The sequence below is a fragment of the Cololabis saira genome, chromosome 23 (genome assembly GCF_033807715.1).
Source record: "Cololabis saira isolate AMF1-May2022 chromosome 23, fColSai1.1, whole genome shotgun sequence".
Lineage (NCBI taxonomy): Eukaryota > Metazoa > Chordata > Actinopteri > Beloniformes > Belonidae > Cololabis > Cololabis saira.
Window position 1 is genome coordinate 6,304,550 of NC_084609.1, and position 20,889 is coordinate 6,325,438.

Genomic DNA, 20,889 nt, shown 5'->3' on the forward strand with positions numbered 1-20,889 from the left:
AAATATGGACCGCTTTCCTTGACCAGAACTGCCGAGCTTCACAGCCGGTGGTGTTGAAATGGTTCGGAATGCAGATTTTCACAAGTTCAGTGTCTTCATTCAAAGTTTATGATGACATTTCATTCAGCGTCCATAAACTAATAAAAAGAAACACGGCCTCACTTCAAAAAGTAAAAATAACAGCTCCCTGGACTTCCTGAGAAAAGCTTACCTCGCAACTTGACAGTTTCTTTTAACTAAAGATATTAGGAAGCACTTAATTCCTGAAGATTTCCTCTGAACCCTGAGCCCTCGGCCCGGGAACTTTTTAAATCGTTGCCGGGGTCAGGCTCAGCGAACGAAACGGACGAGCCATCTCCGGTAGACATGTTTATCTTTGTGCAGCAGCTTCGGAGGGACAATAGGATGGAAGAGGTGGGAAATTAGCTCCGATAAAAGCCGTGTTCCATTTCACCTTTGCCACGTTGCGCCCGCCGCCGCTGGCTCGTCCCCAGTGACATCGCCGGCACAAAGACAATGACGCAGAGGTTATTCGCTTCGGCTCTCCAGTTTTTGAATCATGTTGTGCATTTTTATGCGGGGGTTGCAGCGTTTGAGGTCGCCTTATCTGTTGTGATGCGTCCACTTCTGCAGGGACTCGTCCGCTACAGGTTTTGTCTGAACGCACGCCGGCGTTACGATATTTATTATCTCTTCTGTTGCCGTTTGGAAACGGTCCCCGTCCCTTCGTGTCTGATCTCAATTTCACGGCTGAGCGAGCCGCTGTTGCCGAGTTTTGGGATTATCCGGCATTACAAACATCCTTTTAAATCACAGAGGTTCCACCGGGGGTCCGGCTCAACAACAACGGCCTTTGTTGCCGAACTTCACCTTCACTCCATCGCACAGAGAAAGAGAGAGAAAGAGAGAGAATAAGAGAGCACAGAATCAGACACAATGGAAGAAAAAAAGCCGTGATGAGGAATGTGCGTGCTGCGAAAATGTTTACCTTTGAAAATGAGGCGGTGAGAGCTGCAGCGAGAGGCCTTGACTGGGACATTACCGAAGCATTCGAAGGCTCCCAAAGTGCATTTCTCCAAAACCCACAATTCAAAGCTGCAAGAGCAGACGCAACAGCTGCCCCGCTCCCTGGAAATGCCTCGGGGTTGTATCACCATCCCCTCGCCGAGCGGCCGTAACACGGCCCGCGTTGTTGCATCTCATTCAGGGAATCCAGGCTTCGCATAATGAAACGGAGCTTCGTTTTTCGACCCCGACTGAAGTCATTCCTGATTAGCTGCCCAGCTGTCACTAACGCGGCCCTAATAATCCGAAAACGATCCGACGTTTCCAGCACGCTTTTTCTGGATTCAATCAGGAAACACTCGTGTTATTCCAAACTCAATCAAAGCTGTCCGCCCCATTCCTCCAACGGGGAGGCAGTGATTAATCTCATTCAGTAATGACTCATTCATCCTCCGTGGGTATTTTGGTTCTCGTGTAATGACATAGTTTGCGATCAAGGAGCATTTTTCACTCGTGGGTGGGGGGGGTTGGCAGCTGCACTTGCCTGACCATTACTAACGCCTGTCAGACGCGAGGTGAGGCCTACAGTACCTACCACGGACTGAGACAGCCGTGCAAAATCGCATGCAGTCGGACGCCGCGGGGCATCGGAGGAGCTGATGAAATGCTCATAACAAGGGTGTGAGAACGATGCGAGGGCGACGTGCGTTCTCACAGTTCAACGGTAGGATACACACAGGGTAAAGCCATTAAGTCGCGCAGATTTATTGACGTGACGGTTTGAGGTCAAACACAAGACATCGTGTTTTTTTTCAAGATCTCTCTTTCGGATCCGGCAGCAGTCCTGTGAATGAAGGGATAACATTCGTAGCTGAAGGGTGCGACAAAAACAGGCTTAAATTAGACTTTTTAAGATTTAGGGGAGGGGGGGCATTAGATCAACACCTCGTTTAGCTCTTCTAATGAAATATGAAGCAATCATCAGCAGGCGTGGAGGAGGAAAGTGGGGGAGCGGTGAGTTAGCGCTAAAAACCTGGCCTGCCAACACCTGCAACGGTCGCTTACCAACGTGTTTGGTTTTCTCGTTTATGTCATCTATTATCAGCCGAGGTGTTTTTATACTTCAGGGTATAGTCTCCATCAATCTGGCCCAAAGGAATCTTGGGATTGTTATCTTTGTAAATGTCCAAATGAATAGAAAACCTGGCCATTCAGTTTATTAACGTGGTCAGCTGACGTTGCTGAATCTGGACTCGGATCACATGATCACACGGTCCCGGCCTCACTAAAAGCTGGTTTTCTCAAGGCTAATACATCTATCTAGTCCCAGTACCCAGAAATCTCTTCATTATTAAACATTACTGTGGATTTATTTGATTAAATTTCACTAAATATTTAACCCTTGTGCTGTCTTTGGGTCAAGGAAGGAGGAAGAGAAGAAGGAAGGAAGGAAGGAAGGAAGGAAGGAAGGAAGGAAGGAAGGAAGGAAGGAAGGAAGGAAGGAAGGAAGGAAGGAAGGAAGGAAGGAAGGAAGGAAGGAAGGAAGGAAGGAAGGAAGGAAGGAAGGAAGGAAGGAGAGAGCAGGAGGAAATAAGGAAGGAAGGAAAGAGGAAGGGAAGAAGGAAAGAGAGTCCAGGAGGAAAGTAGGAAGGAAGGGAAGAAGGAAGGAAGGAAGGAAGGAAGGAAGGAAGGAAGGAAGGAAGGAAGGAAGGAAGGAAGGAGGAAAGGAAGAAGGAAGGAAGGAAGGAAGGAAGGAAGGAAGGAAGGAAGGAAGGAAGGAAGGAAGGAAGGAAGGGAAGAAGGAAGGAAGGAGAGAGCAGGAGGAAATAAGGAAGGAAGGAAAGAGGAAGGGAAGAAGGAAAGAGAGTCCAGGAGGAAAGTAGGAAGGAAGGGAAGAAGGAAGGAAGGAAGGAAGGAAGGAAGGAAGGAAGGAAGGAAGGAAGGAAGGAAGGAAGGAAGGAAGGAAGGAAGGAAGGAAGGAAGGAAGGAAGGAAGGAAGGAAGGAAGGAAGGAAGGAAGGAAGGAAGGAAGGAAGGAGAGAGCATGGCAGGAGGAAAGAATGATAGAAGAATTGGGTCATTTTGACCCAAAGACAGCACAAGGGTTAAGGAAACTCCATGTCCAATCGTTCAAGATGCTTTCTCCACCACATTTATGCAGATTTTAAGAAATGCATAAGAAGTAGTTTTATTGGTCCTTTTATGTTCGACTTAATGATTTTAAAAGCAATTTCAAGTTTCCACAAACATCTCCGCTACTAAAATCTGAGGGTTCTTGGCTGAATTTGGTGCCCACCTCCCTGATGTGGACAGAACCGAATACATTTAATATCAATGAAGGTCTTCTCTTAGCAACAACCAATAGGCACAATGTTATTTGAGTCACAAGATCCTCAGTCTTGGTTAGACTTAAACCTGAAATTTAAAATGCTAGTGTGTCATGGATCATTTTTTATAGTGTACTGTTGCAACAAATCTTTTCCATTATGATGGAAAATTGTTTGCATTTTCACTTCATCGGTCAGGACAAGATAACGTCTCACTAACTAACATCTTTATTTGTCAGTATACATGGAAACACACCGAAATTTGTCTTTATTCTGTTGCCTGGGGAGCAATTAGGGGCCCAAAGTGTTTTTTTTTATCTTTGCTTGAACCTGGGTCCTCCAGACCCAAGCAAGTACCACTCCCCATGATAACATGATATATGATAATAATCAAAGCTGTACTTTTTCTCACCTGTTTGATTAGTTAAACTCAGAGGGTTGCCAGACAGTGCAGTTTTCATCTTTTTTCTTGGGTTTGGGGGAATAATTGTTTAGTTTAAGGCACCAAAACAAAGGCATATGCAGATTTTACTGTGTTCACATGTAATCGTAGCCCATAACACACTTCCACTTTTGTTTTTTGCTGATAATAAATGTGTCTTCTGCTTTTAAACCATCACTATTCAGACTAGTAGCAGTGGGCTGCCTTTATTCTGGTGCCTGGGGAGCAATTAGGGGCTCGGGGGCCCAAAGTGTTTTGTTTTTTTTATCTTTGCTTGAACCTGGTCCTCCAGTATCACTCTCCATGATAACATGATATATGATAATAATCACAGCTGTAGTTTTCTCACCTGTTTGATTAGTTAAACTGAGAGGGTTGCCAGACAGGGCAGTTTTCAGCCTTTTTCTTGGGTTTCGGGGGACTAATCGGTTAGTTTAAGGCACCAAAACAAATGCAGACTCAGATTTTACTGCATTCGCATGTAATCGTAGCCCATAACACACTTCCACTTTTATTTCTTGCTGAGTTTCGTGCATTTCTGTGGCACCCGGGCTTTAATACAGCCAAGAACTCGTGCATCCAAACCAAACAAACAAAAAAAAGAAGCCACAACCCTGAGGAAGAGCCATGCCAGCCGTCCCCATCGCCTGCCAGTTCCAAACACTTCACATCCGACTTCTCTGCAAGAAACGAGTTCATCCTATTCCCCAAAATGTCAAACTTTCCCATTAAGCAGATTACAGCGGAGGAGGAGGGGAAGGAGGCGGGGTAGTCTGCCCTTTTCAATAATACAAGGAAAGTCTGTGTTTTGGAAAAAGTTTTCAGTTCATGATCCCGGAGTGAATTTCAGCTGCGCTGGAAAATGTCATCACACCAACCTGATGCCCTGCGTCTATTCCTGTCCCGGGGGAGAGGACATCATCACATCATCCGCGCGCATCAGATTATCCGCAGATATGTGTGTTGAAAGGGCTAATTTGGACGTCTTGTGGGGCTGCGAGGGCTTGCGTAGCCACTTGTTAGGTGGCTCTGGGGTTTGTATTTATAATTAGCCAAACCGAGGCCTAATCTCTCAAACAGATGCGCCCAAATCGGCTCCTCGTGGGCTGCTAATAACCCTCCCACATTAGCCGGCCCTGCTGATTAGCGCTCTAATAAACAGTCTCGCACCAGCGGGACTATCAACATGTCGCGGAGAGCCAACCCAAATACCCCTCAGTTAAATCCAAACATGTGCACGGTTAAAGGATCGGTGGCGATGCGCCCGATTCCACCTACAGGTGGGCTTTCCTTGAAGTTTCCGAACCAAGTGGAAAAGTCCCCTCTTTAAACTTCTCCGGGCCACGTTTGTTCCCTGCTTTCCATTATTTTATATCTTCAGATGAATCACGTTCTGCTCCATTTGAAAATGTCAACTTTTATTTTTGTAAAGGATAAAAGTTAATGACACAGAGCGACTGCACATGAAAACTTTCATATTTTCCGAGGCCGGCTCGGATTACGATATAAACAAAGATGTGGAATCTAGTTTTGTAGTTCTGGAGACGGTTTTGGTCTCGTCTCGGTGACAGAATCTGGTGATCAGCAGTTCTTCCTCTTGTTAATGTACAGTTTTGTAACTATTTGTATTTTGCATCTGATTTAATGTTTTGGTGCATCTGCATGTGTCTGTATTTAATTACAGTTTTGTGTTTATAACGGCCTTGTTTGAATAAATATATGAATAATATTTGCATATCGTTGTGATTGATTAAGCATCAGGTCCATTTCAGTGATGCTGATATACGATGTAATCTGATTACTATAATGGTAAATAATACAATTTCAATCTTTAATATTTAAAATTCAGGTTTCATCTCCAAATTCAGTCCAATTTAAATCAGTAACATTTACTATTCATGATTTTCTGAGGTGGAGGGGGGTGTTGGAGCTGGTTATTCTGCTAGAGGACTTTGGGACTAGTTAGTAGTCGTGTCAATCCTTAAAAGCACTGGAGTCAATCCTCCAATAGTGTAGAAATAGCGGTAGTGCAGTCGCCACACATATCTGATCTCAGCTGATGGATGGAAACATTTATAGTGAGTTCAACATCATCATCCACTTCTCTGTGTTATTGTGCTGCAGTTGAAAACAAGCTCATATGGAAACTAGAACCAGGATGATGTTCTACAATCAGAGGTGTCAAGTAACGAAGTACAAATACTTCATTACCTTACTTAAGTAGAAATTTTGGTTATCTATACTTCACTGGAGTAATTATTTTTCAGACAAGTTTTTACTTTTACTCCTTACATTTTCACGCAATTATCTGTACTTTTTACTCCTTACATTTTAAAAACAGCCTCGTTACTCTATTTCATTTCGGCCTTTAAAAAAAACTATCCAGTTAAATTGCTCCATCCGGATAGAGTGAATTTGGTTGTGGTTGTTTCAGATGTTCTTGTCCAGTTTTGTTCTTACATCCGTTCCCTCAGATTCCTGCAACTAAACTTGGATGTACATTCCAATAAAGGTTAGGATAAATGATAACATGCCTCTGAAGTTTGACTTTTTGCACCATTACAATACTTATAGGTAACTAGTCATCATATCTGCTGCTCTCTGAAACACATGTTAATGCTCAATAGTACACATATATGGTTCTTTAATATATTTGCATTATACTAAGATTCATTCATTTTCAATGGCTTTTGTCCTTAATGGCTTTTTTCCCCTTACATTACTTTTACTTTTATACTTTAAATAGTTTTGAAACCAGTACTTTTATACTTTTACTTGAGTAAAAAACTTAAGTTGATACTTCAACTTCTACAGGAGTATTTTTAAACTCTAGTATCTATACTTCTACCTGAGTAATGAATGTGAATACTGAAGACACCTCTGTCTACAATCATGCAGGATCAGGAAATTACTAGGTTTCTTTTTGGTCTCAGTGTGGAGCTGAACTAGTCTTGGTCTTTTGGACTACAAGTCTATGGGAATCATATTCACAAACGTTCTGCCGGCCGTGTGTTTGATTGTGCAGAAGTAACCGGATTACGGAGGCTTGATGTCCCGTGTCTTGTCTTTCTTCCAGAAGGAGTGCTCCAACTTCATCCGGGTCCTGCAGCCGTACAACCAGACCCACCTGTACATCTGCGGCACGGGAGCCTTCCACCCCATCTGTGCTTACCTGGAAATGGGAAAGAGGGCCGAGGTATCCGTTCAGACCGTCACATCTGTGCAAAAACCTGATTTACAGGGAAACTGATGTGGGGAAGAGAGTGCAAAGGTCAAGTGAAGAGGGCGGCCGCGGGTCCTTAAAAAGTCTTAAATTCCCTTTTCCTTTTAAATGTCTTAATTTGTCTTAAATCTCAATCTAAGGGTCTTAATTTTGGATGGAATGTTTCCAGTCATGATTAAAAAGTGTTCTTACACTTTGAAAAGGAAAAGTTTATTTAATCGTTTAGAGGAGAAATACATCTGTTTACCAGTTGTTGGACACGCGTTTGCTTGACAACGCCTCAGTCAGGGTTGCCAGATTGGGCGGGTTTCAGCCCAATTGGGCTGAAAAATATAGGACTGGGCGGGTTTGTCAAATTTGGGTTGTTTTTCCTGGTTTGTACAAAATACTTAGGAGAAATTATTAACAAAAAAGTAGAAACTTACACAATAAACTCACTGATATTTTATTTGCTTTAATCTACTCAATTTAATTGTAGTCTTTGATTTTGAGCCTTAACTTTTTTTTGGGCTATTTAGTGGTTTTGTGAAGCTTGAAATGTATTACTCATTTAATAATTTATAGTTTTAACATAGAGAATGTTTGATTTGGGCTGGTTTTTCATTATTTCGGTGCGTTTTATGTCATGTTTGGGCTGGAACCTGTCAGCCAGATCTGGCAACCTTGACCTCAGCGCTGGAAGTGACTTGTCATTTTGGTCTTAAATTTTGTTTGAAAATGGTATTAAAAAGCCTTAAATTCAACTTGGTCAAACCTGTAGACAGAAGTGAAGCAGCACCCGTTCCCTCCGTTCATTATCCTCCCATCAAAGCTGCCTTTTGTGTGAAGAAGTGAGGAAAAAAGAAAAGAAAAGGGTCACCGCCGGGTTCAATTACAGCTGTCGGATATTAAACAAGCGCTCTCCTCCACTGAGGTTTAATCAATCATCTTCATCCCGTCTGCAGGTTAATCAGTGCACGGCGTTGGTTCTGCAGGCCGTCTGTCTGCATGCGTTCAGTCGGCCAGTTCAGTTGTTGCTCGTGTTTCGTTCAGAGGCTCGGGAGGTGATGTCGGGGCTAATCCTGCTTTGCTTCCTATTATTTATCATTCTGTTTCGCTGCTCCAGAAACTTTAGTTGACCCGCGGCCAAAAGCTGAACACGCCAGCGGAAGAAAAGGCATTACTCACTGCTCATGTCAGGCCAGATTTGCTTTGCGTCGTTGCCCGAAATAGCAGTTTGTAATGAGAATACATTGAAACATGAAGCTCGGGCTATAAATGCACCTTTTACTGGGTTTAATGTGGCCTTTGTTGGCCCCTTGTTGAACTCTGACCCCCTTTTCCATCGCAGGACAACGTCTTCCGCCTGGGCTCCCAGTTTGAGAACGGCCGGGGGAAAAGCCCCTACGACCCGAGGATGCTCTCAGCGTCGCTGCTGATCGGTGAGTTGGAGTTGAGTTGAGTTTACGGGTTTTACGGGTTCCATGAAGCCGACGTTCACGATGAAAACGGTGGTTTGTTCCTTGTTCTCTCCGGCAGACGGGGAGCTTTACTCCGGCACGTCCGCCGACTTCATGGGCCGGGACTTCGCCATCTTCCGTACGCTGGGGGATCACCACCCGATCCGGACGGAGCAGCACGACTCCAGGTGGCTCAACGGTACGATCCGGGTTTTCGTCATGGAAACGATCCGGGGTCTCGTCACGGAGACGAGGAGGGTTTGTGTCGGGTTCTAGACAAAAACAGGAAATTGTGGGAAAATTTTCACCGGATGCAATTTACAGAGCGGCATAAATCTTTGTATTTACGGATAAAAAGTTTCCCAAAACACAAAAACTTAAATATATATAAATATATATGCGGCATATATATATATATATATACATATATATGTATGTATGTATATATATATTGTGAGGGACCCAGCAGTCGACACAGGGACGCAGACTCAAAAAGGTTTATCAAAAATAGTTAAATTTATTTTCTTTCACAAAACTCCAAAAGATGACAAGATTTAGGGCCTTTTAAAGTTTACCAAAACTAAAACGACAGGAGATAAAAACCAAACACTCTCAACCTCTCTTCTCTCAAATGAGACAAAGAAACTGCCCTATATACAAACAGACCAAACCAAAATAAATTACAGGATAATTACGAAATCAATTAAGCTTACAAAGGAACAAAACTTGTGGAAAAGACAAACTATATATTTCTACATAAATAACCTACTCCAACTAATATTTACATATATACACAAACTTATCCAACTTAGATTAAATTTAACAAAACCCCAACAAAATCTTAAATCCCCCCACGACTGGAGAGCAGATGGATCATGCCGAGCAGGTCTTAAGCAGGAGGAACCTTTCTGCCCCTCCTTTGCCGTTTCCGCCCGGACACCAGTCGCTGACGCACACCTCACTGGGATGCCGAGTTGGCCAGACTCAGGACCCCCACAGCGGGCATGGTAAATAAATAAACAAACAGAAATTATTAACAAAAGCAAACCCATAGTCAACACAAATGTGTGCACTAGCAAATGAGTGACCATGTGCTTAAAATAAAGTCTGTATGACGTATGAAATCAAAAGACTATGTGTCATGTGTTTATTTGTTTGATGTTCATGTTGTGATGTGTGCAGATCCTAATACTAATAATGTGCAAAAGTAAACTTAAATGTTAATTAAACTAATAAACAAAGCAAACTGAATGAGTGTGAAGGGGAGGGGTTACCGACAGGCAGACTGTGTTGGTGGTTGCCGTGGTGTGGGCGCGTCTGCGACCATCACAATATATATATATATATGTGTGTATACGTACATGCATATGTGCATATATTTATATTTGTGTATATGTATGTACTTACTGTGTGTATATATATATATATATATATATATATATATATATATATATATATACATATATACGTATACATATATACTTTTGATCTCCCTGTACCCATGTATATTGACAATAAAGTATTTTATTCCATACATGCACACATATATATATATATATATATATATATGCAATATATTCTTTTATATTTTAATTAATTTAATTAAAATAAGACCTTATTTTTTAATATATGAATCTATATAAACATTTTAAATAAAGTATTTCTTAAGTGTAACCAGCATGAGTATTTACATTTTCAAAGTTTTTTTGGTACAATTATGTATTTTATTTTTATTTTCTGAAACCTTTTTTCTCAGACATTTTTTTTCCACTTTTTTTCCCTGTTTTTATTAAACTTTTTTGTCTGTCTGGTGACATGATCATTTATTTTTTTTTATTTTCGTATTTGAATATTTCCACAATTTTCTTTTAGTTTTGAAATCTGTTCAGATTTCTTCTATTTTCAACTTCAGAGGCTGAAAGTCAACCAGCTATGACTCGTCTCCAGCCAGCTTTGCTCCCGGAGAGTCAAACTTGGAATAGTTGCAGTCTATTTGCACATAATTTTTCAGCGTAAACGCCAGCCATTGCACCGCTGTCACGGACCATTATGCAGAGAAGACATCATTTAGCTCCTCGGCAGACTTTAAAATTTTCTGCGACCACTTCCCTCCGTTTGCATCCATCAGACATCAGATCTCTCCAGATCCGTGGGTGTTGGTTGAGATTAGAGTCCTCCACGGCTCGCTCTCGTCCGGCCGTCTCTCGGCACCGTCCAGGACTTAGAGGGCCACAAAGGGTTTGAACCCCCACCCTCGTTTCCCACAGAACTAATCCCCTCTCAGCTGTTTTCCTGTAGTGGAGTCAGATTCCCCCCAGGATCCCTCTCCCCCCCAGCACCGTCAGAAACCCCAGACAATGGTCTCCACGGCGCTGATTGCTATGACATATTAATAAGAGCCGTTTAAACGGGGCGAGGCCTTTCTTGGAGGGGCTAATCCCCATCGATCTTTCACCTTGTTCAAACAAATACGCCGGGGATTGCAGCCTTTCAGCCCGGAGAATCCATCACAAAGAGGGGATTGTAATTGCCTGGATTACTGGGGTGGGGTTGGGGTGGGGGGTCTCCCTTTGAGCTTTTATCAAGGAGGTTACATGCTACTCCAGAGTAACAAGAGAGGAACCTGAATGAATCCGTAATGGCACGTTATTCAGGGGGGATTTAGGGGGAAGTTGCAGTTTTTAATGGTTTGATTTGGTTTTTATTTACACATCTGTTCTCCCTTTGCAACCTGATCTCACAAAAATCCGTGAAATGCACACGACCTCTTACCAATATTTTTCATGGTGGTGCCACGGAAAGTGGTAAAAATACCGTGTGAGCACGCTCCGTGTGAGGGAGTGGTGTGATTGACGTTCAGGATCCCGACCTGTCACTCTATGACGTAGAGGAGAACACCCAGAGGGAATTCCCTATTTGTCAAAAGGTTGAAGAAATGAGAGAAATAGGTTAAAATAATGAATTAAAATATCGCCCGTATTCACTCCCTGGTTCAAAAGCCATTAAGAATGATATGTTGTGTTTGGACGACGCTCTGGTTAAGGTCTGGTTAGGTTAAGGCAACCAATTGGTTAGAAGTATGAAACGGTTGCGGGTTGTGATAAATTCACATCAGTTACGCCACCTCCGTCGTCATGGAAACAGCAAACAAAAAGTTAGAAAACACGGTTAAATACTCGCCGTCAAAATACTGTTAAAACATCATTAAAACATCAATAAAACACTGTTAAAACAGCGTTAAAAACATGCTTTTACAAACTGACAGTAACAAACAGTAACTTGTGCGGCAACACTATAATAAATAATAATATATAAATAATAATAATAATGTAATAATAAATAATCAACCAAGTGGTGATGAAAAATACACTGCAAACATATTAGTCTTATTTCTAGTTAAAATGTCTCATTTTTAGTCAAAAAAAATCTCTTTTTTTGCTTGTACTTGAAACAGGTGAAAATTGTCAAAGAACAAGTTATTTTTCTGGTAATGACTCTTGTTTTAAGTGTAATGAGATTTTTTGACTAAAAATGAGACATTTTAACTAGAAATAAGACAAATATTCCTGGTAAGATTTTGAGTTTTTGCAGTGTACCACTAAATACTGTAACATTTTAGAAACAAAAATAATAATATTAAACAACGTCCATTGAACTTCAAAATCCGTGTATATACTGTATCACGACAACGGATCCAATTGACCTTGCATAGGTAAAATATCCGTGGTTCTCACACGGATTTTACCAATTTCCGTGGCACCACCACGAAGAATATTGGTAAGAGGTCGTGGGCATTTCACGGATTTTTGTGAGATCAGGTTGCCTTTTGATGCTGGACTGGATTTAGATGCGGTAAATGAAACGTCGTCCTAACGGCTCGTATTCGCCTAACGCAGCCTGTGTGGGGTTGGCGTGATTCATGGCCGAGGCCTCGCGCCCGCACCGCTCTTATAAATCTGCCCCCCACTTTGGCCGCGCTCTGCTCTTTCACAGCTTCTCCATATCCTCGCCGGCCGCGGAGCTGTAACACGGCCCGGCTTGTTGCTGCGCGGCTAACCCTTAGACGCCTTAGACGCGGCTCGGTTTCCCCCCAGCCAGAGGTGTCAAACGGCTGTGAGGAGGTTGTCATCAGGACACACGTCGGATTGAAACGTTACATTCTGGTTTGATTTTGTGACTTCGTACAAGTCAATGTGAGGAAGTTAGCAGCCCGTCATTTAAACTTGTGTTTTTAACCTTTATAATCATCTGATTAAAGTGTATCAGAGTGTTTGGCAAGTTCAACCTCAGACAAACCAGGACACATCATCATTATTTATCTAAAAAAACATTATTTATAATATACTATACAGGACAGTCTCAGAAAATGAGTATATTGTGATAAAGTTCTTTATTTTCTGTAATGCAATTAAAAAAACAAAAAAGTCATACATTCTGGATTCATTACAAATCAACTGAAATATTGCAAGCCTTTTATTATTTTAATATTGCTGATTATGGTTTACAGTTTAAGATTAAGATTCCCAGAATATTCTAATTTTTTGAGATAGGATATTTGAGTTTTCTTAAGCTGTAAGCCATGATCAGCAATATTAAAATAATAAAAGGCTTGCAATATTTCAGTTGATTTGTAATGAATCCAGAATGTATGACATTTTTGCATTACAGAAAATAAAGGACTTTAACACAATATTCTAATTTTCTGAGACAGTCCTGTAAATAAAAAAGATTAAGTTCCCTCCTCCCTGCCTCTATAGGATTTATCAGCGTAACTCAGCCAGATGATGAAGTGTGCACGCCTCTATAAAAGTGGACATAATAATTAAGTGCAAATATGCAGCACTACTGGAAAAAAAAGGAAAATATTTCAAAGAAAAACTAGAAAGAGAAAGAAATGGCATGCTGTGATCTTTTACTCTGTTTCAGTCTCACTGGATCAAAGAAAAAAGAAAAAAAAACATTTTGACTATTCGTGGGTTGGGAGTATTTAGGCGTGTGTTAACACAATGCTACGGGGAAAAGACATTAGTAATGGTCATAGAGGAGCAGCTGTTGCTTCACGTCAGTCTGAAAAGAGTCATAAAAGCATCTCAGTACAATATGATGTTTAATATTCTGAAGTGAGAGAGATTATTCACAAGTGGAGAGAATTCAAGACAAAAGTGTCCCGGATTGTTCACCCCAAGGTCCTCGCAGTTGTCAGAAAACCCCCCCAAATTCAATACCTACAACCTCAAACCCTGCACTTCTGACTGACCAGCTTAAAATCATGGTGCGTAAAAGCACAACTGTAACAAAACATTCACAAAACTGAAGCTAAACAAAGCACAAAACTTCTGGAACGATCTCCGACGGACAGATGAGACCAAAGTGTTTTCAAGGTGTTTTCACGAGGAAAATGGGTTGTTATACATGCTGGAATAACTCTGATTAGGACGCATTATCTGGGACTAAAAGCTCCATCTCTCAAAGCTTCAGTTTGGTTCCACTACAGCCCGACTAAGGTGTAAACACGGCTGTTATAACTTCAATATCGGATTAAGGCAACAATTGGACTTTCTGTTTGTGCATGTGTTTCTGCAGTCATCAGCGTTCTGGGGAGTGACGTCAGAGCTTGGTAGGAGTTGGGTCATGCATCTACATCTGTGATCTCCAAAAACAAAAAGAGTCAATAATAACCGGTAATAAACGGAAAATAACCGGAGTCAAATTCCCTGTCTTGTTTGACCTGACTTGGCCAATAAACCTGATTCTGATTCAAGGTTTTGGGATCCAGGGATGGCCCGGTCAAATTCCAGACCTCCGTTGAGAAGCCGTGGCAAGACCTTGAGAGCGCTGGCCAAGCGTAAAAGTCCTGCATTGTTCTTACGTTGTAAAGAACAATGCACATAAACGATGTGGTTTGTCTGAGGTTTTAGAGAAAGGAACGAGGCCTGTAGCTTCAAAATATCGTTGACCAGTCTCCACACACACATGGGTCACCCAAAACTAACAGTTCAGACTTTGGAGAATGGAGACTCCTCACAGCAAAGTCCTGCATGAAGCCCCAAAAACACCGCTGAGTCCTCAAAAGTATGTGAATATTCTAAATTTAGTCCCAAACACCTTTTGGAGTTGATACCAGAGCACCAGCATGTTGGAGCATCTAAAGCGGAAGCGGAAGCCTTTGTCTCTTGTGGGCGGGACAATAATAACTATGAAATATAATACGCAAAATAATTGAAAAACGAACGTCACATGATCAAATTGCGGTTTGCATCAACTCCTAAATTTGATCTTTTCTGGTCATAACTCTGTTTACCGGCATGAAAAACTTTTTTTTATCGTTTAGTAGAAACTAAAGTGCCACCGGAAAATGATTCCTACCGAAAACGTGATTAGACTTTTTTATGTGATAAAAATATGTAATTTAGTGTGAAACAGTGCCCTGTTTTATCCAAATATGTTATTTTTTAACACATTTGGATAACATGCCTTTCAGTTTTTTCCCAATCTTTACTCATTTTGTACACAGTACAAAACAGGCTGGCAATATTTTGTATAATTGTATTGTATATTTTTATTTTGCTGTGCAAAACTGTGTTTAATAAACTATATTATTAACATTTTTTTATATTTATTTGATGCATTCTGGTTTTTAATAATCGAACACCAAGAGAGGAGACCGCACACTTTTGCTCCCTAGTGCAGATTTATTTAGCACATCAAACGTCGTAATGTTTCGAGCACATTTTGCTTGAAACATTACGTTTGATGTGCTAAATAAATCTGCACCAGGGAGAAAAAGTGTGCGGTCTCCTCTCTTGTTTTTTCCTGCATCTACAGGACTGTCTCAGAAAATTTGAATATTGTGATAAAGTTCTTTATCTTCTGTAATGCAATTAAAAAAACAAAAATATCATACATTCTGGATTCATTCGAATCAACTGAAATATTGCAAGCCTTTTATTATTTTAATATTGCTGATTATGGCTTACAGTTTAAGATTAAGATTCCCAGAATATTCTAATTTTTTGAGATAAGATATTTGAGTTTTCTTAAACTGTAAGCCATGATCAGCAATATTAAAATAATAAAAGGCTTGCAATATTTCAGTTGATTTGTAATGAATCCAGAATGTATGACATTTTTGCATTACAGAAAATAAAGGACTTTATCACAATATTCTAATTGTTCTGAGACAGTCCTGTATGTTTTGAGACCAGCACCTGTTGAGATATTGGATGTGCGCGACCTATCTTACCCTTTGTTTAATAATCAAACAACAAAATAATAGTTAGAATAATCGTCCAATTACTTGTTAGATTAGTCGACTAATCGATAAAATAAGTGAGCGATTAATGGTTTTAGACAGGAAAGTGTGTGAAGCGTGTCTCCTGCAGCTCATCAGTTTTATTCCTCCCCCCTCAGATCCGCGGTTCGTCGGTGTGAACCTGATCCCCGAGAGCGACAACCCCGAAGACGACAAGATCTTCCTGTTCTTCAAGGAGAACGCCATGGACGGCGAGCACGCCGGCAAGGCCACCATCGCCCGGATAGGCCAGCTGTGTAAGGTAACGCCCCGCCCACCCGCAGCACCACCCCCCCCACCCAGGGGTGCAGGTGGAGGTGAACTCACCCGCTTGTGTTGCTGCTGTTGCAGAACGACATGGGCGGCCACCGCAGCCTCGTCAACAAGTGGACCACCTTCCTGAAGGCCCGGCTCATGTGTTCGGTCCCCGGGGTCAACGGCATCGACACGCACTTCGATGAACTTCGTAAGTCCGTCTTTTGTTTTTGCTTGTTCTGCAGAAGCTATGAATTGGGGCCATAAGCGACATGTTATTTGGAGCCCCCCCGCCTCACACCCTCACACCTCTCCCCATCCCAAATGTATCATTGGTACAAAATGACCGTATAACATCATGCCATTTAACTTGACAACCTTTATCAATAATAACAAATGTACGGTATGTATAGATAAAGTAGTTTGACTGTATGAGTCAAAACATTTTTTTAAATCAGCCTGAAATAAATAAATATTAAATAAAAAACTCAAATAAACAAATCCGAGTCCACCTCAAAAAGCCTCAAAGCAGGTCTGAAATCAGAACTAAACACGCACGTGTGCCTTTTACAGACCCACGTTCATCTCCTTAAAAATAGTTAAACTTCTTAACAACATAAATTGATATAGAACTATAGCCAATATGTTAAATATTGGCTGGAAATTATAGCTTATATATGACCAACTGGTCATGTGACCACTCTGTTTCAACAGAGATGAATGCAGAGGGCGTTAACAAGGCGTTCAATAAATGTTCATTAGGACCCCTAGAAAAACACAATTCTCCAGTCTAGACAAAGATTCCTATCTAATGAGTGGCACCTTAGGTGTTTGTGCCACAACTTTTTATTTCAATAACATCTCCACCTTCAAATGAAGCGCGAGTTTCCTCGTGTTTTGCCCTTTCATCCTCTCTTGCTCCTGATTCGTGATGTCTTTTGAACAACATGTTGAAATCTAACCTTCTGCAGCTCTGCAAGAGCCTGGCTGCAACCCCTCTGATTGGTCAGATGTTGAATAGTTGTGCGGTCAGATTAGAGCTCTCTTTTCCCTCCTCCGCCTCACGGTAGTGCACATGCGTTACCGTGCAAATGTGTCCCCTCGCGCAAAATGTGGCCCCTGTTGGAAGAGGAGGCCGTACGCACAGCACGTGTTCTGCGTTTAGGAAGGTGTGGCTCTGGGTATGAAACTTAACTAAAAATTTCTCACGCTAGCTTTTTCTCGCTTTAAAGGGATTGTGACATGAAAAACACATTTTTCTTGATTTTTTGTGTTTAGTTGGGTGTCTTGACATCAATTACGGGGAATTTGGGAGGAGGAGCGGGGCGATGATTGACAGGAAAGGGGGAAAAGAACGCGTTTTTCTCAGGCAAAAAACACCGTCATAAAAAAAGCCAGGCATGGAGTATTGGAGTGAAGTTTTTCTTGTTACACCCTTTTAGACACATTTGAGGGATATTGGCCAAGACTTTTAATAGTGTTAAAATTTGTTCTTTTGTATTGCACCAAATCACCACAACAAATTCCTTGTGTGCGTTAAACTACTTGGCAATAAACTTCTTTCTGATTCTGATTCTTGCATTTCCTTTCCAGAGGACGTGTATCTGATGAGCTCCAAGGACCCGAAGAACCCGGTCATCTACGCCGTCTTCACCACATCCAGGTACGACCCGACCGCCACGGCCAAGTAGCGTGACAGATGTTGGTCGGATCACGTTTGTTTTGTTGCTCTGTTGCTAGGCGACCAGGAGGAGGATGATGTACGGCATTTCCAAGTTATTTCCACGTTGTATCTGGAAAAATTCCCCCACGCCTTACTGTATATCTCCTTTCAGGAGCGGATTCTTTTCACATCCCTCATCCAATCTTTTTAAATAGAGTTTCCCCGAGCGTCTTAAGCGACGCAGCAGCGCGAGCGAGCGAGCGGCCGAGCGTGGCCCCCGTAAATTCCCAGACAGCGCTCCTGTAATCCACTTAGAGGTGTCCTAACGGTTCCTGTCCAGTGGAAACGGCCAAGGGACGGCTTTTATCCGATTCCTCCGGTCCCGCCGCTACCTGTCCCCCATCTCAATGAAACCTCTTGGCAGGCTTGTGGGGAAATCACATTACGGGGGCAGGAGGGAGCGGGAGAAACACGATATTCCCTCCCCTGACCGTCGCTCTGGTCATGGAAAAGGTTCGGGGCGTGGCCCAGGGTTGCCAACTCCCTGAAAAATAAATAAGGGACACCTGAACTTCAGGGCCGGCCAACCCGATGGCCTTCACCCTTCCTGGCGTGGTGAATTTTTTTAGCCCCTTTTTTTGTGAGTGAAACGATTTTTTAACTATTTGACTCGAACCTGAATTGAATTAGATGCATATTTTTGAATGCCATGAACACATGGAAAACTAATTAGATTAGATTCAACTTTATTGTCATTGCACATGTCAAAAGTACAGGGCAACCCAATGCAGTTAGCATCTAACCTGAAGTCAACGGCATAATTTATCGGTTAGTAGAAACTAAAGTGCCACCGGAAAATGATTCCTACTGAAAACAACTTGTTTTTATTTTAGTTACATCCGCCATAGAAAGGTTCCTTTCGTGAATAGACTTATTTATGTGATAAAAATATGTAATTTAGTGTGAAACAGTGCCCTGTTTTATCCAAATATGTTATTTTTTAACACATTTGGATAACATGCGCTGCATTTTTTTAATCTTTTGTAATTTTGTACGGGAGAGATTTTTGTTGGACTATTAGAGTAAACAGCCTTTTCATTTTGTAATTATTTTGTAAATTATGCGGTGAAAAAAAATACAATGTACAGTATATACACATACACACACACACACACACACACACACACACACACACACACACATACATATATATATATATATATATATATATATATATATATATATATATATATATATATATATATGCAGTTTACATAGTGCATATTAATAAATAACTATTGTTATAAAGTGCACGTCAGATATGAATGAATGATAATACTGTATTATGAACAGATGAGATGTGACTATATGATTTACAGTATAGTATTTTGAGTGTTGAAGTATTTACATGATTGCGGGGAGGTAGTTGGTAAAAAGTCCAGTGCAATTATATTATGTACAGTTGTGCAGAATAGTGCAAAGAGTTAGTGGGTAAATTATTATCTAGCAATTCACTTTAATACAAAATAACAAAATGAACTGAATAAAATAAGTATCTTTCTTAAACAGAAACCTGTCCTGCTTAACTTAAAATTGTATATATTAATATAAAACAATAGAAAGAAAGCAGAACATCCATCCTGTAATAGTGCACATTTTTAGTGCAATTACAAACGTGCAAACAGAAAGTCTGTAGAAAACTTTGTAAACATATTTGTGCCTCAAAGGCCATGACTGTAGACTACAGTTGTAGTGAAACAGAAAAACACAACTTATGAACTCAACAGCTCAATGCCCTTTTCCATTGGCATTTTCGAACAATTTTTTGACTTTCACAGTAACACGGGACAAAGTGCGTCTCTTTTCAGCTCAATGCGGGACGCGTACTTTAGTTTATAAATAGAAGGTATGCATTGACTGGACCAGCACCCTTACTCTCACTGAGTGGCAAAAATGGCTGCAACTAGTGGAGAAGACGGGATAACAGACGATTATCGGCTTAAATTAGTGTCAGTTGGACTTGACAGTGACCCGTACAGTTACCCCAAGAACCAGTGGTCCATGGACATTAATATTTGGTACAGTTACCAAGAACCAGTGGTCCATGGACATTAATATTTGGTACAGTTACCAAGAACCAGTGGTCCATGGACATTAATATTTGGTACAGTTACCAAGAACCAGTGGTCCATGGACATTAATATTTGGCCATGAATCCAGTTTCCTGATATTTATATGTACTTAATTTCTTCTTACAAAAGTCTTGACGCTTAGTCCTACTTCAAGACAGGATCTGTTGTAGAAATTAAAGCGATGAGGACACCGAACTTTATGATTTGACGGTTTAACTTTAGCTACCCAAAAATCCAACATTACCTGATACAAAATGGGAACCACAAATCCACGTTTCGGTGTCTGGAATCCAGTTGTTTCTGAGAATTGCAGTGATCCATTTGTCTCTCTTAAGCTTATTTTTTCGGCAGTCTGTAAAACGATAAATCAGATTTCTTGCTAAATCTATGAGTACAGTCGATCCAAAATCAGCTCTTTCCCATTTTAGATGTTTTCCAGTTGCTCAAACTGAAAGTTTACGCTGCCACTCAGTCTTTCTGCCGGGTGCAAACCCGCTGTAAAGTCGCATCTGTGACGTCATGCACATTCCCTCTACGGGACAAAGTGCGTCCCTTTTCAGCTCCATACGGGACGCGTACATTAGTTTATGAATACGGGACGATTCCGTTTTTCAAGGGACGGTTGGCAACCCTAGCGTGGCCCCGTCCAGTCATGGAGAAGGGCAGATAAGTGAGCTGAGATGGTGCAGATGGTGGCACTCGTCACGAGGAGGCTGGATATGCATTCGGGAAGGCGATGGCGATGGCTTTGTGTCCAGTGCTGCTTTGTAAAGAGGACAAACACTTCACCATCAATCACAGCTAACGATAAGACACGCCGAAGCGAAGCCAACACTCGCATGGCCGGGCCCACACGAGGTTGGCGTGCGTCGGCGGGGGCATCCACCTACGCATCCGCACACATGCTGCACTTAAAATTCAATTACGGGGCACTGAGGAATTAGAGTGGTTTAATTGGTTTTCTAAGTGGCCGGTTTTCAGAGATGAATAGAGCGCAGGATTCAGACGGACCCGCTTTTAATATCGCTGCTTAATGAGGCGCAGGGAACCAGTGTGTGTGTGTTTTTCCTGGAGGTGGACTCGCCTCTAGCCTCCGAGTCTGCATCTGCAGTC

The 20,889-nt window shown here is 41.6% G+C and overlaps 1 protein-coding gene across 1 annotated transcript in view; it reads left to right on the forward strand.

Annotated features, from left to right (window-relative positions):
* The window catches only part of sema3aa (sema domain, immunoglobulin domain (Ig), short basic domain, secreted, (semaphorin) 3Aa), a 73,541-nt gene that overhangs the window by 31,131 nt on the left and 21,521 nt on the right, over positions 1 to 20,889 (forward strand). Inside the window, exons 4-9 of the mRNA XM_061715191.1 lie at positions 6,850 to 6,969; positions 8,327 to 8,417; positions 8,515 to 8,634; positions 15,846 to 15,988; positions 16,078 to 16,192; positions 17,575 to 17,644. Coding sequence (XP_061571175.1) covers positions 6,850 to 6,969; positions 8,327 to 8,417; positions 8,515 to 8,634; positions 15,846 to 15,988; positions 16,078 to 16,192; positions 17,575 to 17,644 — 659 coding nt within the window. The remainder of the gene's footprint in view (positions 1 to 6,849; positions 6,970 to 8,326; positions 8,418 to 8,514; positions 8,635 to 15,845; positions 15,989 to 16,077; positions 16,193 to 17,574; positions 17,645 to 20,889) is intronic.